The sequence below is a fragment of the Ovis aries genome, chromosome 12, assembly GCF_016772045.2.
Source record: "Ovis aries strain OAR_USU_Benz2616 breed Rambouillet chromosome 12, ARS-UI_Ramb_v3.0, whole genome shotgun sequence".
In the NCBI taxonomy this organism is placed as follows: Eukaryota; Metazoa; Chordata; class Mammalia; order Artiodactyla; family Bovidae; genus Ovis; species Ovis aries.
Window position 1 is genome coordinate 69,832,516 of NC_056065.1, and position 22,732 is coordinate 69,855,247.

The 22,732-nt window shown below is 38.3% G+C and overlaps 1 protein-coding gene across 13 annotated transcripts in view; it reads right to left on the reverse strand.

The window, feature by feature from the left end:
* Window positions 1–22,732, reverse strand: part of RPS6KC1 (ribosomal protein S6 kinase C1) — a 213,043-nt gene that overhangs the window by 25,372 nt on the left and 164,939 nt on the right. For 12 of the 13 annotated variants that reach the window (XM_042229216.1, XM_027956290.2, XM_042229215.1 and 9 more), the window contains 2 exons: window positions 11,369–12,949; window positions 11,008–11,097 (listed from right to left, as the gene is read on the reverse strand). In XM_042229216.1, the coding sequence (XP_042085150.1) occupies window positions 11,008–11,097; window positions 11,369–12,949 (1,671 nt within the window). The remainder of the gene's footprint in view (window positions 1–11,007; window positions 11,098–11,368; window positions 12,950–22,732) is intronic. The other variant, XM_042229219.1, reaches the window with a different exon arrangement.

A 22,732-nucleotide genomic window follows, 5' to 3' on the forward strand; every position in this document is an offset into this window, starting at 1 on the left:
TAGGGCTATACAATTGAAGCCACGTGGATCTGTCAAAGACATGACTCAAAAGTAACTGTAGATAATACTAAGCGAGAAATTGTACAGAAAATTTTAAAAGCTAGAAAATGTGTCTCAAACCCAAGCTTTAAAAATGAACACCAACCTTCCTATAAAGCTTTATGAAGAAGGAACTACCTTGCATTTAAACTGAATTCCCAGAGTTAGAATTTACTTTTCTTTAAGAGACATTACTGCTATGGTGCTTGATAAAGAAGGGAATCTGATATTCCACATTTAGGCTTTGATGCATTTGTTAAGGCACATTTTCAGACTGGTGATGTCACTTGATTCTGTTCCCTGGTTTTTCCACTAAGGGAGACCCACACATGTCATCGCATCCTTCTCCTTACCTCTACTGATAACAACAAATAGCTACTCACCCACATTCCAAAAATACTAAGAGACAATTCCTTGACCTCCCTCTGGCAGTATATTCTGTTGCTGCTCTCTTCCATTCAGGATATGATAGGAAATACAGTATGTTCACATACAGAGAAATTCTATTTAAATTTAGAGTATTTAAATATCTCTCCCAAACTCTTTCCCTTAACTACACTTCTTTTTAATAAATAGAATCTTAGACGCTTCATTTCTCTTCACTCTCGAAGTTACAGTAATTGTGAAACTGTTACTAAGAGGTCATATAAAACTCAATTAAAAAGCAACTATTGTTGCAAATTAAACCAATATTTAGATGCTAAAAGAATTAGTCACAAAAATGATGGAGCACTTGATCCAAATATCAAAATGATGGAACAATTTTAAAAGTATATACCTACAGAATACATTAAAATGATAATCAATAGTAAGTATACTTTGAGGGGAGGTGGGGGGGAGGGTAAATGCAGTTCTCTAATGTCACAGGATTTTCTTCCCAAAACAATTCTTTAAATTTTGAAGTTAATTATATGACTCAAGGATTCCAAGTCTCTCTTTTGGGGAAAAAAAAAAGTAAGAAAAATATATAAGCTTTTGGAATAAAACAGAGATCTTTGGTGAATAGGACAATATAAAAATTAAGCCACGTTCTTACGAACCTTAAAATTAAGCACCACATACACTTTAACAGTATCAAAAAAAAAAGCTATGGTGTTAAGTTTTCCATAAATTCTGTAAGTGTTGAGTAAAATTTAAAACAAACAGTTTGTTAACTTTCTTCCAAAAGAGTCAGACTTCATTAATGGCCTTAGAAATTTTTATTTTAATGTGATCTATCATTAGTGATATATGTGAACCAAGGAAAAGAATATCTTTCTTCTGCAATGAGCATTCCATGTCAGCTAGAGCATGGAAACATTAGTCCTGTGTTTCTACACAGACAGTCTTTCCCTGCAGCATCTGTTGCTAATTGAAAGGAACTAGAATTACAAAATTCTAGGCAATTTCTCTCACCAGCTCTTGCTGTGTATAAAGATTTTCTATGCAGGGGCTGAGCATTAGTCTTCCACTATAGATAATGACTAAAGAGCTAAGAGAAACACGGAAGAAAACATTTCTTTTCTCTTTATATATCCAACAATACATGGAACTAAACTGTGAGAAGAGGGACAGCTAAGCATATCCTTTGTTAGCTTGGTAAATTACAATTCTGTAAACATAACTATTCACCTATAAAGTCCATTAGTGTCCTAGTTAACCAACTGTGTATGTCTACTGTTTGGGCTGTCTCTTCACACAAATCTTCAGAAGTAACTGTCAATATCAAACCAAATCTGTCTTGTTTCTAGCTCCCAGGCACAGCACCTGGCACGTGGGCAGCACATTAACAGATGTGTGTTGAACCACTATCTCCACCTCATGTTTTGTAGCATGATGCATTAAAACACCGGCAAAGGCTGCCCTGCATGCATTTTCTTTAAGTCTCATTGAGCACAGAGATCTACAGCAAGTCTTTCTGCATCTTTCATGCAGTAGGCCAGAAAGTTTTAAACGTTATCAAAAGCATCACTCTGGCTGCTAGATGAAACCCAGATTAGAACAAGGTAGAAATGGAGGTCAGTGAGCTAAGCGTGAGGATGGCAATAGTCCAGGGAAGAGATGATGGTGGCTTGAAGAGGTGTGGTCAAATGGACACCCTTCAGGGCTCCCCTCTGCAGAGTGTGACTATAGTCTGTCCTGGCATGGACAGCATGTGGTAAGGAAAAGGGACTGCAAAGCTCTGGGAGTAGGAAGGAGGGAGAGCTGGGAAGTAAACTGAGCTTTCCTCTGCCCGCGTTCAATGGAAGGAATCCAGACACAATTACATGCAATGTGCTGCTACCGGGTCAGCTGGAGATAATCCCTAACTAGAGCCTGGAATCTGCATTTCCTAGCCCATCCTTTCAAATGGGCATTTTGCTCCTTTGTTATTTAATAAAGTTTTATCTGTATTTCAGAAAATGTAAGCTGCCCAGTTATCTGGCTCCATATGCCATAAAGTCCTTCAACATTATATTCAACTGATTATTCAAATACCTTATTGTCAAGTAGAGCATATGAACCGCTTACAAGTTGCTGCTGTTGCGTCACTCGGAGTCATTAGAGTGTCACCAGACAAGACCGATGACGGGCTGGCACTTTCCATAGGGGAGAGTTTGCAGCGCCCGGGCTCTATGCTTCTCCTCATACCCCAGGTGACGGGAGGGAGGCGGGGCTCCTGCCCTCTCTTGGCTCATCCCAGTCTCTAGCCTTGCTTCCTGCCACCACCAGACTAATTCGGGTGGTTTCCAGGTAATGTCATGATATGAAACCCTGGGCCCTGGGTTGTATTGCGGAGATTTGAACATAAGTAACAGACCACACTAAGACAATTCAGGGGAGGGTTGACAGACTTCTGAATCTCTCACTATCCATATTTTAATTCCTTGTTGTCGTGGCGACCTGGCAACCATGTTGGGTCAGGACTCCTCGATTTAACTAGATGCAGCATTCCAGAGCCAAAAATTACTGGTTCAAGGAAGTTTATAGGTACCGTTACTGTATCATTTTCTTGTGAGACAAAATAAGAAACAGGTAACTACCAGATGACTTCTGGTTGACTGACTGTAATTCTGAGCTCTGTACAGTCCTGCTTACTTAACTCTCACCCTGCATTTCTGGTAGGAAAAAAACCAATAGCATGCTCCACTTTCCATTGATCATATCACAACAACTCCACTCTGAATAGCCATCGGGTGTCACAATGTTACCCAACCAAAGCCATTACAGTTGATTGATGAGAAAAAGGCTAACTGGAAACTGTGACTGTGACAGGCACGGTTCTCCCTCTCCCTGCTGCCCTGTTGCTGTGTCAGGCAGAGCTACATGCACTGCTACGAAGGGAGTTTCAGGAATTCTATTTGCTTTATCATCAATTTTTTAAAACCTTAGGATTTTTAAACATGTATTGGAAGGAAGTATTTATGAATAACTGTTTAGAAGGCATCAGACCTGGTTACTTCCTGGCGATTCAAACTGACAAGACTTTACATGGTGTAAAAATTGAGGATTTGGTCAAAGCAGCTTGGCAAGAGTTCTGGTATGTAATGCTGAACTCAGCTTACATCTTCGTGTTAAGTATCAGGAGTAAAAGACAGCTCCCTGTCTTCTTCAGAATAATATGGTGGTAAGGTCAATTAACTGAACAATTGCCAGAAACACATCTGGTCTTAAAATTAAGAAGCATTACAATGCAGCTATTACTTAAAACTATTTAAGAATCTAATCTCATGTTCCTCTTCTAAAAAAGAAATTTGTCTAAGATCATAAAGAGAAAGATTAGGAGGAAATAAGAGATGAAAATTAACTTTCTTTTAATAATCTGAAGCTTGAAGTAAACCCCTTATTTCCCAATATCAGGTAGTACTAGGAAATGGACAGCAACTTTGTTTTTACACAGAAGAGGTGAAATACAGTATCAATTCATTTACCCTTATCAATGTTCTAGTTCTAATAGCCAAAGAATTTCTTCTCTTAAGAGAGACTAATAAATTATTTACTCAAGTGCCAAATAACAAGAACTAAACACTCTATTACTCTGTCTCATTTTTACCACTAGATCCAAATCACATTCTGATCTGATAAGAAGTATGGTTTCAAAATGGGTCTATTTCAACAGAGTGACCTTAACGCAGAGGTGAAGGAGACTGGCCCATGATTAAGGGATTCATGAAGGCTTCAGGATATACCCTGCCTAGGGATTGATCCCAAGGTTCCAGACCCTCAAACATACATAAGTGAAAGTGAAAGTCGCTCAGTCGTTTCTGACTCTTTGTGACCCCATGGACTATACAGTCCATGGAATTCTCCAGGCGAGAGTACGGGAGTATGTAGGCGTTCCTTTCTCCAAGGGATCTTCCCAATCCAGGGATTGAACCCAGTTCTCCTGCATTGCAAGCAGATTCTTTACCTGCTGAGCCACAAGGGAAGCCCAAGAATACTGGAGTGGGTAGCCTATCCATTTCCCAGCAGATATTCCCAACCCAGGAATCAAACCAGGGTCTCCTGCATTGCAGGCAGGTTCTTTACCAACTGAGCTACCCAGGAAGCCCAACAAACATAAAGTAACCCTTTAATCTTCCTTCCATCAGAAAGCTCTTGCCCTCCTGAACACGGTTAAGACTTAAGCTGAATTGAACCTTTTTTTGCCTAACCTAATATACTCAGGGCACAAGCTTCATCAGTACACAGGGGTATACCGATGGGGGTGTAGTGCACTGACGGAGGGAATTTTCCTCATGTAAAATTTCCACTATTCTATGGCAAACTTGAAAAGATACTGCTTCTCTCAAAGAAGATATAGATTTAGTTTTATAACATTAGGAACTAAAGGCAAAAGATTAAAAGTACTTGCTAATCATTCGAGGAAAACATTAAAACATTTACTATGTACAAGAGAGCTACTGTTGAAGTTTTGCTTAAGGGTAAATCAAACAAAAGAGCTTCTGTTTGAAACATAACGTTTAAATATTAACCACAGATATTTCACTCTTTTAAAATTACTTCTATGATTCCCTCTTGCCTTTTTCTTCCTTTTCCTATGGGGTGGAAGACTAGACCAGAAATACAGCCATACTTCCTGGTTGTAACATTATTATCTCAAAATATACATCTATATTCATCTGCTTTCTCTATCAACTTCACATGCTTAAAATTAGATTCCTCACTCATGGTGAAGTTACCTAGGACCAGAAATTCTGAGATCTAAATGATCCTTCTTTCAGACAACTTTGTTAAAAATCCTGGCAGTTAAATTTCACACTATTCAAGAGCTGTCTTGGCTTTTTTCCTCCAAATGAAAATATTTTCCATAAACTCCTCATTTCCATATTGCATATCATTTATGTACAAATGATATATGAGTAAAAACAGAATACTTAGAAAGTCCTCCAAGTGAAATAATTTTTTAACTTACTGATGTTAGACAAGAAATCAGTATTTATTCCTCAGGGGAAAAGTTCTTGCCTTAATAAGATGGACTCCAGTTTTGACTAAACTTTGTATAAGAAGGCTATTAGATCATCTGACATCTGGCATCTCCTCAATATTCAATAAATCTACTTCAGGTAGATATATGATAAAGCAAATGTTAATATTATAGGATGTTAACTGCAGAATCTAGGTGACAGATAAATATGGGTGTACATTTTTCTGTATGTTTGAAATTTTTTCAAAATAAAATGTTAAGGAAAAAGTTCAAAAATCTATTTTACTACTGAAATATTAAGGCCTAAAAAGTCTTAAATAATTTGCCTAATGTCATGCAATGAGTTAATGGCTGATTTCAGAATCTTGAGTTTTGATAATTCTCAATTCCATCATAATATTCTAAATCTTAAACCTATGACACCCTCATGGTATTTTTAAACCATCCATGGTCTGAGTCTTAGATCTAATTATCAAATACATAACTGTCACACAGAACACCATGCTTAAAAGGCAACTAATCGTGTGTAAAGCATGCTTATGGAGAAAGGCAGGAGAGACTATGCCCCCAAAATATATTCATGGATTATTTGACAAAATCAGGCAAGAAGAGCAAAGAGTGGTAGTAAATAAATGTCATGCTTTAAAAGTGAATTTTGCAGATAGTTTTCAGCATGGTTTTTCTGTTTCACTTTTCACCGTCAGCTGTGAGCTGTTTCCAAGTGTGAAATCGCCTAAGAGACGAAGCAAAGCTGTCATTTGACATCTGGGAGCGTGGAGATTGGGCTGCGGTAAAAAGCACTTCGGACTTCTTCAATTTACACACACATTCACCTATAAATTCTCAAGTGTGAAAAGTATTCAATGAAAAATATCAATGTAAATCTCAAGCATTTATAAAGGCTCATAATAGGCTGGAAAATAAAGGTGAAAGACACACTGACAGGATACCATATCAACTTGTTAACACTAGAATGGGAAACTTAAGTGATTATGTTAGCATAAAAACTAACATATAAACAAATTTTACTCACTTGTCTTAACTGCATATTAAACCTTCAAATCTAGTCTTTTGTGTTTTTATGTGCTTAATATTCTAAGGACTATTTTCTAGCTGCTTTTTTATGATAAAAGACAAGACCACTAAGAAAAAAATACTAGTAAAAAAAAAATATTTGACATTTTATTTTTCCTCTATATTTAAAATACTGTAACAAAAATTTTATTCTATATTATGATAAGCTAATAGCTCCAATGATAAAGCACATAAAATCTTTTACATAAATCTGTGTTTGTAGGTGTGTATATACAAACAAATAAAATCAGAGTAACTGTAAGGAAGCCCTCTGGAGAAGAATAACCAATTAACTCCATTTTTTCTATAATACTCCAGATTATTCTAAAATCTCTCCTAACAAAAAACAGGAGACTGATGTATGGCAGAAACCAACACAATATTATAAAGCAATCATCCTTCAATTTAAAATAAATAAGTTTAAAAAAATAGAAGAATCTGTCTAGACATCTCTTAATAAATATCTAAAACTCTCCTCAGATGGGAACTAGATAGTGTTATATTTATATTGTCATGCTATAAAATCTATTCCCACTTTGGGGACTATTTCTTCACTCTTTCTTTTCCTGAACTCTGTTCTGTGTTTCTACGGTATGAAAGGAACCCATTTGCCACGAATGATGTTTATTTAAAATAAAACCTTTCTAGAGAATCATCCTAGATAATCTAAGGATACAAAGTGAATATAAAAGGAATGGCTTCTACTTTGAAAACAGGGCTGGGTTTGATCAGTGAATTCGTATTCTCAAGACCCTCTTGATGGGCCTGCAGCTGCAGCCATTTATTTGCTGGCTTTTTCACAGATGTAGACAGAGAAAGCTCCATGGTTTTTGTCTTTTTGTTGTTGGATTTATTTTCTTTAATATAAAAATGTGACAACTTTTTTTTTAAGTTTTTGTTTCACTGTAGAAACTTGTGCACACCGGACATCCTTGGTAGAATATACATCGTTGAAATAACTATAACTTTTTAAAATTTAAGATCTCAAAGTTGGCAGAAACTATACTTAAATAACAGAAGGTGATCATTTGCATTTCAAAATTTATCTATCTTGCTTTTCCCCTCAATTAGACCAAAACATGTTGATTCACAGGTTTCTCTGTGTGTGTTTTCTTTTTTAAACTTATTTATAGAGCAGAATAATGGCCCCCCTGCTAGTTTGGCATTTGCTCAAGTTTCTGTCGAATCTGTTACTGGAAAATTTTCTCAAAATATAAAGGCACATCATCCACAAAATAAAAAGATACACTGCTGATATTACAGAGTACAGGGCAGGTGGGCAATGTTTTTAGGACAAATGTGTGATAAGGATTCCCAGGAGAGAGGAGTGGTGAGGGAGAGGCTGCACGCTGTTTACACAGAAGTGAGTCGTTCTCATCACAATCTTCCGACAACTTTACTTTCTAACCAAACATCAGCTGTTTAACATGCTTCAGAGTTACTTGGGCAATAATTCTAAGGTCAGAGCTGGGAAACAGGAGGGAAGCGGGGACATGGGAGACGTACTTCAACCCTTGGTACTACAAGGGGCAGATCAAAAGATAACTTGGTACTCTATGTCCCCGTGTGTTCACTGATTTGTGATTTTAACCACTGAAACATCAGCTTCTTATCACTGCTTCCACCCCTCTGAGAAGAGGAGCAAAGTCTACTTGTATTTTTATCAGCAGCACTGCTGTTCAGTTTTGAAAGAAACAGTAAATCACAAATTTTTGCTCCTTACAAATGCAACTCCCCTTCACTATAAGCAATGGGCAGGAGTACACAAACTTGAGTTCTGCACCTCTAGGTTTCAAATCATCTAAACTTGAACACCAGCGTTACTTTTCAATTAAGGCCATTACTGATCTGAGTTTTATCCTATTGGTAAATTAATAGGTCCAAGGAATGAAGAGACTTCTCACATTGTTCAATATATGCCATAATACAAAACGCTTTTGTAACTCACAAAGCTTTAAAGTGCAATTCTTTTATACAAATAATTAAAACAAAGCCCTTCTTCAGATGACAGCTTTTTTCAAATGTTAGAGGGCAACCTAGACCATGACAGAAAAAATCCATTAATGGTAGACTGCCACCTGCTGGTAAACTTTGGGAACTGTGCTTTCTGGGAAAAGGCTTAAAAATTACAACTTGGAAACTGATCTGTGTTAAATTCAGTACACAAAACTGTATTCAACTGAGCACAGAGGCGAAAGTATGTACCTGCTGATGAGCATCATATGGTTTTGTTCCACATGTATTAGAATTCTCAGGGGGTCAACAAGCTATGGATGTTAAACATGTCTGTAGTTTGAAGAAAAATAATCTGCTAGAAAGCCAAAGCACAACCCTACGGATAGTTTTCAACAAGAAAGTGAGAAGAAAAATAGGAAATAAAGAGTCAGTTATAAACATTAAACTACTTCACAAACATCTGGTTTTGATGCGAGGTTTATACTACACTTATACTTAACGATTTAACAGGTTTTACATTAAAAAAAAACAACTCCCAGATTTAATGTTGACCCTAAACCCTTGAATCTGAGCAAACTCTAGGAGACAGTGAAGGACAGAGAGGTCTGACATACTGCAGTCCACGGGGTCACAAAGAGTCAGACACAGCTTAGCTACTGAACAACAATAAAACCTTGAAATTCATTATATTAACATACATATTTATATACATTGGTACCTAAAATATTATTTATTATCAAATTAGAAAGGGGGAAAGTCTGTCAAAAAGTAAACCAGATAACCATAATAAAGTGATTTCACTATGAAATTTTTTTTGTTATCCCATTAACTAAATCATACTAATAAGATCAACAGCCAGCATAATATTATCTATTTGTGAGAAACAAAAAAATGTAGGCATGTTCTATGCTCTATTGCCCCTGGGAAGAAACAAAATGAAACGATCCTAATTTGGGGGACGAAAGAGGAAAGAAAAGAGTGTAACAGTAAGAAGAAAATCTAATTCATTGTTTTCAGGAAATAGTTTGAGGATATCTGCTTGGCATATTGAAAAACTTTTCTATTCCCCAATAAAGAAATAATTCTTAACAATGAAAATTCTAACTAAAAACCATATAGCTCTTTCAATCCTAATTATAATCATTTCCCATTATGCAGGGAAACAATGTTAGCATAAACAAAACGCTGGTTTGCAAGTAAACGTTAAATACTGTATTAATCAACAACCAAGCTGATCATGTCAATACAATCCAGAGTGGTGATGAGTAAAGCAACTTTGGCCATCCAAAGGGGCTGAAAGTGAAAGTCGCTCAGTTGTGTTTGACTCTTTGCAACCCCATGGACTATACAGTCCTTGGAATTCTCCAGGCCAGAAAACTGGAGTGGGGAGCCTTTGCCTTCTCCAGGGGATCTTCCCAACTCAGGAATCGAACCCAGGTCTCCCTCACTGCAGGCAGATTCTTACCAGCTAAGCCACAAAAGAAACCCAAGAATACTGGAGTGGGTAGCCTATCCCCTCTCCAGCAGATCTTCCCAACCCAGGAATCGAACCGGGGTCTCCTGCACTTCGGGCGGATTCTTTACCAACTGAGCTATGAGGCAAGCCCATACTAGGCAAAAGGTGAACAAACTTTGGATTCAAACACAGCCCCATCTGCACTGATGGCAGAGAAAGTAACTCAAACCCAATTCATATGCTTAAGAGACCTGTAATTATCAGCAAAGGACCTAACAACCACAGAGAGTCTCTAATAAATCTCTAATTTTAGAAAACAAAGATAATACAGTAAATATCACAAAGATAATACAGTAGATAATACAAAGATAATACAGTAAATATCTGACCCAACAGGTTGGGTCAGATATTTGGTTATTTCAAAACAAGAAGAATACGCTTCCTAAAATTTCTCAAATATGGAAAGAATTCTTTAAAATCTGTTCTAAAATGTCAGGATGGCTCATTACTGAAGTCACAACATTGTATTTTTTTTTATTTCAAATTTTATCCATTTATAGCCTTAGGAATTTTATCGTTTTAGTCATCTACCTCTCACATCATAAAAATGATCCATTTGAAGAGGTTCAGGAGGACTTCCCTGCTGGTCCAGTGGTTAATAATCTGGCTTGCAACACAGGGGACAGAGGTTCAATCCCTGGTAGGGGAACTAAGATTCCATTGGCCATGGGAAAAACTAAGCCTGCCCGCAGCAACTAAGACCCAATACAGTCAAATAATTTTCTTTTCAAAGAGATTCAGGATACTTAAAGGTCTTTTTAAACACTAAGAAGTTAAGACATTTCTACAAATTCATTGCCAGTTCTCAGAGAAGTATAAACCCATTTAACAGCATACACTAACAAATATACATATACACATATGCTATGGACCATATAATGATTTTATCCCCCAAATAATCTTTTTTAGGTTAAAGGGTTAAAGAGATAACCAGATCCAATATTTTATCAATGGCTAGTGAAAATATAACTTTGATAAAGAAATGAGAGCTGATGAACTACTTTTGCAAGTGAGACATTTAGGAGATGGCTCTAACCTGGGGCACAGTACATTCTCTCTATGGCATCGCTGTCACAGGAATCTTCAACCTCACTCCACCTGCTAAAATACGTTAGCTGAATGTGTCCTAAAAACAAAACGACAGGAGAAATCAAAACATTTTTCTCTTCCATTTTCTGCAGAAGTGAACTGTAATTACTCCTTTTGTAGCTAAAAACAGTATCATTAAGAATAATGGCATCATTAAGTACTAGAAGCTATTACTGGGGGTGAATTTGCTGCACTGATAATGAAGCTCTAGACAGGAAATGAAGATACTAATTACAAGATAAAACGCCTACTCAGTTAATTGGAAGCAACAGCGAATAAAAAGAAATGCATTTGCAAAAGTTCCTGACCTCTATCATTCAATAAGATGTTGTTTGGGTTCAAATCGCGGCACACAATCCCCTCTCTATGTAAAGCATCAAGGGCTACCACCATTTCAGCTGCCCATCTTTGAATGTAGCCCTCTGGGATGTAAAACCTGGAGTTTAGTGCTAATTTTTTATCAAGGTCCTCAAAAATCTGATGTATTTCCTTGTCTCCTTCTTGTGCTAGCCCACTCGCTTGCTTAGGCTCCAAGTCTCTCTGAAATATAGCGGGTTCCTCTTTAGCCAAATCATCAGTTTGATCTGTAAACAGCAAGACTTCTTCAGTTTTTAAAGTGTCTGTATTTACGTTATATTCATTAGCACCTGAGAGTGGGTCAGAAATGTGGACTAAGCTTTCCTCTGTGCTGTTTGTAGTTCCTGGTGACTCAACCACGTGAAGTCCTGGGAACTTAGACTCTGAACTGTGTAACAAAGACATGTCTCCCGTATTACTATGATCAACAGCTGGTAAAAATAACATCCCAAGATCCCCCTGTATATAGTGTTTCTCTGTTATACTGTGGGCTTCAGGCCCACAGGGATCACTCAGTTCCTCTGTGCCTTTTTCTTCCTGGGCTTGGCACTGTTCAGTACTAAGCCTGAGGCATAAAACATCAGGGGTTTCCAACAGTTTACTTTCTATTATGCCTATATTAGTCTGTGTGAACTTGGTAGGTCCCATTGCCACGCCATCTTTCATTGGCTCCAGTTCACCAGGTAGATTTACAAGAAGATCAGGCCTTCCTTCATCAGCACCACTGACATCATCAAAAGCAGCATCTTTAAAAGAAATAACGGGGACTGAGTCATCTGAGCCCCTGCTAACAGTGTCCTGAGCTATACACTCTACCTTGCTTTCACTAGTACTAACACTCCCGGGAGTGCTTTCTCCGTCTGACAGAGTGAAGAACGGTATCAAAGGTTCTGACTTTAGGCTATACAATTTTTCTCCAAAATCAAGTCCTAGGAGTTCACTAGTGCTGTCCTTACTATCTATCCTAAAGAATTCCATGGGGATGTTTTTAGATCTACTGAGGGAATCTGATGTTCTTGGAGAACTAGCTGCTTCAAGGCCATCATCTCCAGGGAAGAACTTCAGCTGTCTGCTGCGGCTGTCGCTGTCAGTGGCAAGCTGTCCTGGGAAGTTTTCTACAGCTTTGGTACCAACATCATTCCTTTCAGTCTTCATGAAAGGTTCCTCACTCAAAGACCCTGGTTCAATTTTCTCTTGCCCGTACTCATTGCATAATGTTAAATAACTAGTAGTACACTCTTCTTCGGAACTTGAGCCAGAGTCTGGCCATTTTGGAGAGCTGTCTTGCCCACCATCATCTTGGTTGCTATCATCCTGAGAGCTTGGAGTAAGACTAGTCTTCAAAGGCAGGACTTGGAGCGAGGCTCCACCATCACTTCCTCTGGATTCAAAGCTGGTGCTGTCCTGGGGACTACAAGCCGGTTGTTGCAGATGAACTTTAGCAACTGGAGACTTTTTCACTTCTTTGATGTCAAAGCTTTCTTCAGGACTTCTGTTGAGAAACTTACTGATATATGACCAGAGTTTGCCACCTGTGAACAAATACAACCAAAAAAAAAAAAAATTAAGAACCCCAAATTAATGGTTATATATTGAAGCCATTAGAAAAACAAAAAAGTATTCTAATAATCAAAAGCAAGTCAATGATACCCATTAACATCAAGTATGCTGTAGGAAGCATTTTAATAAAAATGCCTTCTTAAAGAACAGTCACGCATGGATTTGGGATTCATGACAACAAAGAGTTTAAATAAAATTTCTACAATGAAAAAAGAAACTAAATATTTTATTACTGGTGAGTACAGTTTCAAGCATATCTCCTAATATCAATTATTTTATAAATATCAACCTATTTCTTCCTTTGAAGAACTGGTTATAACAAAAACTAAATATGAAATTTCACAGCTAAAATTCTACTTATAAATAATTAACTCTAGAAATATCTATGTTCTGCTTTGTTAATAATTTTTTCAAGCATGGCCACTGAAGCTCTCCTGACAAGAAAACAGTATTACAAAAAGAAAGAATAAGTCTGATCCATAAATCTTAAAAACAGTAATTATGGGAACATACAAATAGCTGTGAAAAGAAGAGAAGCGAAAAGCAAAGGAGAAAAGGAAAGATATAAGCATCTGAATGCAGAGTTCCAAAGAATAGCAACAAGAGATAAAAAAGCCTTCTTCAGCGATCAATGCAAAGAAATAGAGGAAAAGAACAGACTGGGAAAGACTAGAGATTTCTTCAAGAAAATTAGAGATACCAAGGGAACATTTCATGCAAAGATGGGCTCAATAAAGGACAGAAATGGTCTGGACCTAACAGAAGCAGAAGATATTAAGAAGAGGTGGCAAGAATACACAGAAGAACTGTACAAAAAAGATCTTCATAACCTGGATAATCACGATGGTGTGATCACTCATTTAGAGCCAGACATCCTGGAATGTGAAGTCAAGTGGGCCTTAGAAAGCATCACTACGAGCAAAGCTAGTGGAGGTGATGGAATTCCAGTTGAGCTCTTTCAAATCCTGAAAGATGATGCTGTGAAAGTGCTGCACTCAATATGCCAACAAATTTGGAAAACTCAGCAGTGGCCACAGGACTGGAAAAGGTCAGTTTTCATTCCAATCCCTAAGAAAGGCAATGCCAAAGAATGCTCAAACTACCGCCCAAAGGTACTCATCTCACATGCTAGTAAAGTAATGCTCAAAATTCTCCAAGCCAGGCTTCAGCAATACATGAACAGTGAACTTCCTGATGTTCAAGCTGGTTTTAGAAAAGGCAGAGGAACCAAAGATCAAATTGCCAACATCCGCTGGATCATGGAAAAAGCAAGAGAGTTCCAGAAAAACATCTACTTCTGCTTTATTGACTATGCCAAAGCCTTTGACTGTGTGGATCACAATAAACGGTGGAAAATTCTGAGAGAGGTGGGAATACCAGACCACCTGACCTGCCTCTTGAGAAATCTATATGCAGGTCAGGAAGCAATAGTTAGAACTGGACATGGAACAACAGACTGGTTCCAAATAGGAAAAGGAGTGCTTCAAGGCTGTATATTGTCACCCTGCTTATTTAACTTATATACAGAGTACATCATAAGAAATGCTGGACTGGAAGAAACACAAGCTGGAATCAAGATTGCTGGGAGAAATATCAATAACCTCAGATATGCAGATGACACCACCCTTATGGCAGAAAGTGAAGAGGAACTAAAGAGCCTCCTGATGAAAGTGAAAGAGGAGACTGAAAAGGTTGGCTTCAAGCTCAACATTCAGAAAATGAACATCATGGCATCCAGTCCCATCATTTCATGGGAAATAGATGGGGAAACAGTGGAAACAGTGTCAGACTTTATTTTGGGGGGCTCCAAAATCACTGCAGATGGTGATTGCAGCCATGAAATTAAAAGACGCTTGCTCCTTGGAAGAAAAGTTATTACCAACCTAGATAGCATATTCAAAAGCAGAGACATTACTTTGCCGACTAAGGTCCGTCTAGTCAAGGCTATGGTTTTTCCAGTAGTCATGTATGGATGTGAGAGTTGGACTGTGAAGAAGGCTGAGCGCCAAAGAATTGATGCTTTTGAACTGTGGTGTTGGAGAAGACTCTTGAGAGTCCCTTGGACTGCAAGGAGATCCAACCAGTCCATTCAAAGGAGATCAACCCTGGGATTTCCTTCGAAGGAATGATCCTAAAGCTGAAGCTCCAGTACTTTGGCCACCTCATGCGAAGAGGTGACTCATTGGAAAAGACTCTGATGCTGGGAGGGATTGGGGGCAGGAGGAGAAGGGGATGACCGAGGATGAGATGGCTGGATGGCATCACCGACTCAATGGACTTGAGTCTGAGTGAACTCCGGGAGTTGGTGATGGACAGGGAGGCCTGGCGTGCTGCGATTCATGGGGTCGCAAAAAGTCGGATACGACGGAGCGACTGAACTGAACTGAACTTTGTCAAGATGTAACTATTGCTTCCAAAAATAGGAAATAATGCAATAAAAATGAAACCCTGTACTAATAAGAAGACGGCAATTTTTTCAGTACATTTTTAAATGTCGTTATTAAACATCATGTAACAAAGGTAACTAAATCTCAGGGGAAATAATCATTGACAGTCAATTATATGTGTAAAAAGTCGATGGAAGCATCCAAAAACTCTTTCTCCTTGGCATTTCACTTCATTTAAAGGAACTCAGTAAATAACATAAATATCCAACATGGTGCCCAGCACAGAGTAAATGCTATGAAGGGTAGTTGTCATAATATTATTCCTAGGATATTCAGACATCTTCTACCAGTGATTTATCCCACTTTTTAAATTCAGAACATTGTGGTTTTTAACTTTTCCCTGTGGCTTTTTCTTAGCTAATCTTCTGTCATCACTAGATTATATGCAAGAGTCTCGTTTCCCCATATTCAAACTACTTTAAGAATTCATACCTGGCTTTGAAATTCACTCGTTCACACACAAAATAAGCCATGCATTGATTCCACCTTTTTTATTTCTTTGACAACAACGATGACATTCCTCTGATCACAGATACCTTCCCTGGCACACTGATAATAACGCCTACCGTGGGACTCTCCTGGTGGTCCAGTGGTGAAGAGTCTACCTGCCAACGCAAGGGACATGGCTTTCATTCCTGGTCTGGGGAGATCCCACATGCCACAGAGCAACTAAGCCCACGAGTCGCAACTACTGAGCCCCGTGCTGCAGCTACTGAAGCCTGAGGGCCCAGAGCCCGTGCTCTGCAACAAGAGAAGCCACTGCAATGAGAAGACTGCGCATCACAATGAATGAACGTGTGCACGCCCCACTCGCAAAACTAGGGAAAGCTCCGGGGCAGCGACGGAGACACAGAGCAACCAAATAAATAAATAAGCAATGCCTACCCTGAAGCTGGTATTCTTGTGTGAAATCCAAAAAACCATGTCGTCTACTGTTTTCAGTCCTCTTAGATGATAACTACCGTAAGGACAGGACCAAGTCTTTTTCATCTTTATGTATCTACTGCCGATATGGTGTACAGGAAATGACAGGCATCACTCAATGCTTGTTAACTCAGATGGTTACTCATTCGTCATGAGATACACCATCACGAAGTGGACACGATCCATAGCTGTAACGTTCCAGTAATCAGCAAGGAACTTAATAAAGTTCTTAAGAAAAGCTGCATTTATTTTTAGGCTAATTGGGCTTCCCTAGTAGCTCAGACAGTGTGAAAAAAAAAAAAAAATCCACCTGCAATGCAGAAGACCCAGGGTTGATCCCTGGGTCAGGAAGATCTCCTGGAGAAGGAAATGGCAACCCACACTAGTATTCTTGCCTGAAGAATTCCATGGACAGAGGAGCCTGGTGGGCTACACAGTCCATGAGGTCACAAAGAGTTGGACACAGCTGAATGACTAACACACATACACACACACACACACACACACACACACACACACACACCCTGGATGAGCTGCTCAAATCTAAAACTGAGTGTGCTTAAATTCTTTATTTTTGCTCCCCAGATCACTTCCTCTTTCTGACTTCAGAGATACTGAGGCACAAAAACTTTGGGCCATCTTGGACTATTTTCTGTCCCTGTTCTTCCTACATCTGACAAGTTTCAATATCCTATAAGATCTCCACATGCTTCCCACAGTCCTCCTCTTCTTTCAATTCCTCCGATCACTCTGTGTTTCCCGGAATAATGTTACAGCTACAACTAGACCCCTACTGTCAGTCCTTCTTGTGGCACCCTGCCATACCAACTGCTACCCAAGTAAGCTTTTCACTTTAGCACAGATCTTATCATGTCACCTCTCCAAAAACCCCAATCCCCCTGCTGCCCACCTACTGAATGATGTACATCCTCAGTCATTTCAGTCGTGCCTTTTTGTGACTCCATGGACCGTAGCCTGCCAGGCTCCTCTGTCCATGGGATTCCCCAGGCAAGAATACTGGAATGGGTTGCCATTTCTTCCTCCAGGGGATCTTCTTGACCCAGGGATCAAACCCACATCTCCTGCATCTCCTGCATTAGCAGGTGGATTCTTACCACTGCGCCACCTGGGAAGCCTCACTGAATGATGTACCAACACCATATGGGCATTTAAACCCCTACTAATGCAGTATCAATCCATGGCTTGGTTTTCTCCCTCAAATTACTATGGCATTTTACCTGAACAGAATTTCTCCACATATAACCCATGCTGTGTTTTTGCTCAAATGAAAGCTGAGTGCCAAAGAATTGATGCTGTTGAACTGTGGTGTTGGAGAAGACTCTTGAGAGTCCCTTGGACTGCAAGGAGATCCAACCAGTCCATCGTAACGGAAATCAGTCCTGAATATTCACTGGAAGGACTGATGCTGAAGCTGAAACTCCAATACTTTGGCTACCTGATGCGAAGAACTGACTCATTTGCAAAGACTCTGATGCTTGGAAAGATTGAAGGAGGGGAGGAGAAGGAGATGACAAAGAATGAGATGGTTGGATGGCATCACTGACTCAATAGACATGAGTTTAAGTAAACTCCGGGAGTTGGTAATGGACAGGGAGGGCTGGCGCGCTGTGATTCGCGGGGTTGCAAAGAGTCAGAAATGACTGAGCAACTGAACTGAATTGAACTGATATTTATACCACTTAGAATTTTCTTCCCTGTTAAGTTTCCCCAATATCTGCTTGTCAAAATCCTATCCATTCTTGAAGGTCTTTCAGAATTTGTTTTCTTTCATCAATTTTGTACATGTCCTCACTGGATACAAGGGGCTTCCCTGGTGGCTCAGAGGTTAAAGCATCTGCCAGCAATGCAGGAGACCTGGGTTCAGTCCTTGGGTCGGGAAGATCTCCTGGAGAAGGAAATGGCAACCCACTCCAGTATTCTTGCCTGGAGAATCCCATGGACAGAGGAGCCTGGTAAGCTACAGTCCACAGGGTAGCAAAGAGTCGGACATGACTGAGCGACTTCACTTCACTTCACTGGATACAATTCCTATTTTCTCTGAATCCTCTGTATCGCTTCATCCCTCTTATTACATTTACAACATCCTATTTCCTACTAATATTACTTTTATGCTTTCATCAGCTCCTTTACCAGAGTGCAAGGTCTTCATAACTACAAAGAGGGGATTCTGTGTGGAAAGTAAAATAATAGGAATTAAATATTTATTACAGTTTTAAAACAATGATATTTTTACAAATTTTTTAAAATCTTTCAAGGAAAAGCTTATGCACACTAAAAATGTCATTTTTTTGGTCATACTTTCTTCTTATTCTAAAACAGATACATGTCATAGTTTTACTATGAAAAAAATTTAAATACAGAAAAGGACAAGGAGAACAGCAAAAAATTCAGCATATATAATTCAACCACAAATACTATTAACCATTAGTATATTTTTTTTCAGACTTTTCATAACTAACCTCTAATTTTCTAATTTCATGAGAATACAAACTTGAATGCCTACGGAGCATATCCATGAGTTAAACAGATAAGGTGTTTAAATGTTCCTCTACTGTTGAACATTTGCTTCCAGTCTTCTACTATTAGAATTTAAATAGTGTATATTCATAGTTTAACTTACAAATACTTAACACCTCTGACTATTTCATCAGGACAGAATATCAGAAATGAAAGTGGTAGGTCAGGAAGTATGAATATATTTAATGCTCCTGATATGTGTCATTAAACTGCTTTAAAGGCTATGCCAGAATCCACTCCCGCTACGAAGTGTACCGGAGCCATCTTCACGGCATCTTACCTGCACTGAACATTAGCATGTTTACTGATTTGATTAATCAACTATGGTTAGATAAAATTTTAATGTGATTGTTGGAATTTTCTTTATGAAATTTGTTACTAGCCTAAATGAGTACCCTAACACAAAATATAAAAACTGCACGTTCCAAAGAGAAAAAAACTGTTTCAGCTCATCTCCATTCTATGTGGCCCCAGTTAGATCTACAGAATATAATACAGAGCTACAGAAACAAAATTTGGTCCTATGACATATTTTTTTTTTAATTACAAAATCATGAAAACCACAAAACTTACAAAAAACATATTATTCCATGAAGTTCCTGATCCACAGAAGCTGAATGGGTTTTACTTTCTACAGAGTTAAGATCAGGCCTAATACACAAGCTTACACAAACATTAACATTATTATTGTAACATTAATGACATTAACCTAGAAAATCCCATTATTGCTAACTCACAAATATAAATAGAAAATACCTAAAATACTTAATTTTTAATACTCTAAAAATATAAATTACACTTTTTAAGCCCTGTTGAAGCATATAAAATTGTATATATTAGCTATTTTATGCTACAAAAATAGCAATCCATAAAGTTTAATAAAAATTGTCTCTCAAGATTTTCATCTATTGGTTTTCTACAAGAGTGCAAAGAAAACCTGTTCAATTTACCTGATCAGAATTGGAATTGTTTTAAAACATATGATAAAATATTTCTGAACAAATGATCAAAAATTATCTTTTGACCCAGAAAGTCTACTTCATGAAATTTGTTCCATAAATAAGCAATAATTTATTATTAATTAATTTGATTTTAAATAAATATTTATACACATGTTATTTCATTCAATTCTAATAAATTACTGGTTATTTAATTTATTCTAATAAATGATCAATAATTATAATAAACTATTATTTAAATAACTCTCAAAACAAAAATGTACAAAGATGTATAGGGACAAGTACTGGAAACGATTTAAACAACAATTGACAGAGAACTACTTAAATCAATTACAGTAAATCAGCACAACCAAATAAATACCCTGTGTCTATTAAAAAATAAATAGAACAACAATACTGCAAACATGTTCTAGGCACTATTTTAAGTATTTTACATATATCAACTACTTAATCCTTACATCAACCGTATGTAATTATTAGAGTTAACGATATAACTATTATATAATTCTTATTATGCCTATTTTACACATAAGGAAACAGAGGCATAAAAAGGCTAAATAATTTGTGCAAGGTCACCACTAGTAAATTATGAACCAGCCTTCAGTCTAATGTGGTCTGGCTCTAAGATCCAGGTTTTCAATGACTATACTATACCGCCTCTCTGAGTACAGACAACTATACGAGGTACTGATGAGGAAAGATGACCAAAGTACACTATTAGGATGGGGGGAAAGCAAGCCATAGAACAACATGTGAAATCCATTTATTTTTAAAAATCAGAAAGATGAAGAGGGAGTTCAGTTCAGTTCAGTCCAGTCCTGTCTGACTCTTTGCAACCCCATGGACTACAACACATCATGCCTCCCTCTCCATCAGCAACTCCCGGAGTTTACTCAAACTCATGTCCATTGAGTCAGTGATACCATCCAACCATCTCGTCCTCTGTCGTCCCCTTCTCCTCCCGCCTTCAATCTTTCCCAGCATCAGGGTCTTATTTTTCAAATGAGTCAGTTCTTCGCATCAGGTGGCCAAAGTATTGGAGTTTCAGCTTCAGCATCATTCCCTCCAGTGAATATTCAGGACTGATTTCCATTACGATGGACTGGTTGGATCTTCTTGCAGTCCAAGGGACTCTCAAGAGTCTTCTCCAACACCACAGTTCAAAAGCATTAATTCTTTGGTGCTCAGCTTTCTTCACAGTCCAACTCTCACATCCATACATGACCACTGGAAAAACCATAGCCTTGACTAGATGGACCTTTGTTGGCAAAGTAATGTCTCTGCTTTTCAATATGCTATCTAGGTTGGTCATAACTTTCCTTCTAAGGAGTAAGCGTCTTTTAATTTCATGGCTGCAGTCACCATCTGCAGTGATTTTGGAGCCCCCCAAAAATAAAGTCTATCATTGTTTCCCCATCTATCTGCCATGGAGTGATGGGACCGGATGTCATGATCTTAGTTTTCTGAATGTTGAGTTTTAAGCCAACTTTTTCACTCTCCTCTTTCCCTTTCATCAAGAGGCTCTTTAGTTCTTCTTCGCTTTCTGCCATAAGGGTAGTGTCATCTGCATATCTGAGGTTATTGATATTTCTCCTGGCAATCTTGATTCCAGCTTGTGCTCCACCAGCCCAGCATTTCTCATGATACATATAAGTTAAATAAGCAGGGTGACAATATACAGCCTTGATGTACTCCTTTCCTGATTTGGAACCAGTCTGTTGTTCCATGTCCAGTTCTAACTGTTGCTTCCTGACCTGCATATAGGTTTCCCAAGAGGCAGGTCAGGTGGTCTGGTATTCTCATCTCTTTCAGAATTTTCCACAGTTTATTGTGATCCACACAGTCAAAGGCTTTGGCATAGTCAATAAAGCAGAAATAGATGTTTTTCTGGAACTCTCTTACTAGATGATCCAACGGATGTTGGGAATTTGATCTCTGGTTCCTCTGCCTTTTCTAAAACCAGCTTGAACATCTGATGAACTATGGATGGAGGTTCGTGACGTTGTACTGGAGACAGGGATCAAGACCATCTCCAAGAAAAAGAAATGCAAAAGAGCAAAATGGCTGTCTGAGGAGGCCTTACAAATAGCTATGAAAAGAAGAGAAGTGAAAAGCAAGGGAGAAAAGGAAAGATACACCCATTTGAATGCAGTTTCAAACAACAGCAAGGAGAGATAAGAAAGCCTTCCTTAGTGATCAATGCAAAGAAATAGAGGAAAACAACAGAATGGGAAAGACTAAAGATCTCTTTAAGAAAATTAGAGATGCCAAGGGACCATTTCATGCAAAGATGGGCAAAATAAAGGACAGAAATGGTAGGGACCTAACAGAAGCAGAAGATAATAAGAAGAGGTAGCAAGAATACACAGAACTATACAAAAGATCTTCATGACCCAGATAATCATGATGGTGCGATCACTCACCTAGAGCCAGATATCCTGGAATGTGAAGTCAAGTGGGACTTAGGAAACATCACTATGAACAAAGCTAGTGGACATGATGGAATTCCAGTTGAGCTATTTCAAATCCTAGAAGATGATGCTGTGAAAGGGCTACACTCAATATGCCAGCAAATTTGAAAAACTCAGCAGCGGCCACAGGACTGGAAAAGGTCAGTTTTCATTCCAATCCCAAAGAAAGGCAATGCCAAAGAATGCTCAAAGAACGCACAATTACACTCATTTCACATACTAGCAAAGTAATGCTCAGAATTCTCCAAGCCAGGCTTCAACAGTACATGAACCAAGAACTTCCAGATGTTCAAGCTGGTTTTCTAAAGGCAAGAAGAGGGAGTAGTGTATGTTTATATACAAAGGAAGTTTCTGAAAATATTCCCCTTGTTTCTTGGGCATCAAAGTGAATAAGGAAGAATTTTCATTTCTATTTT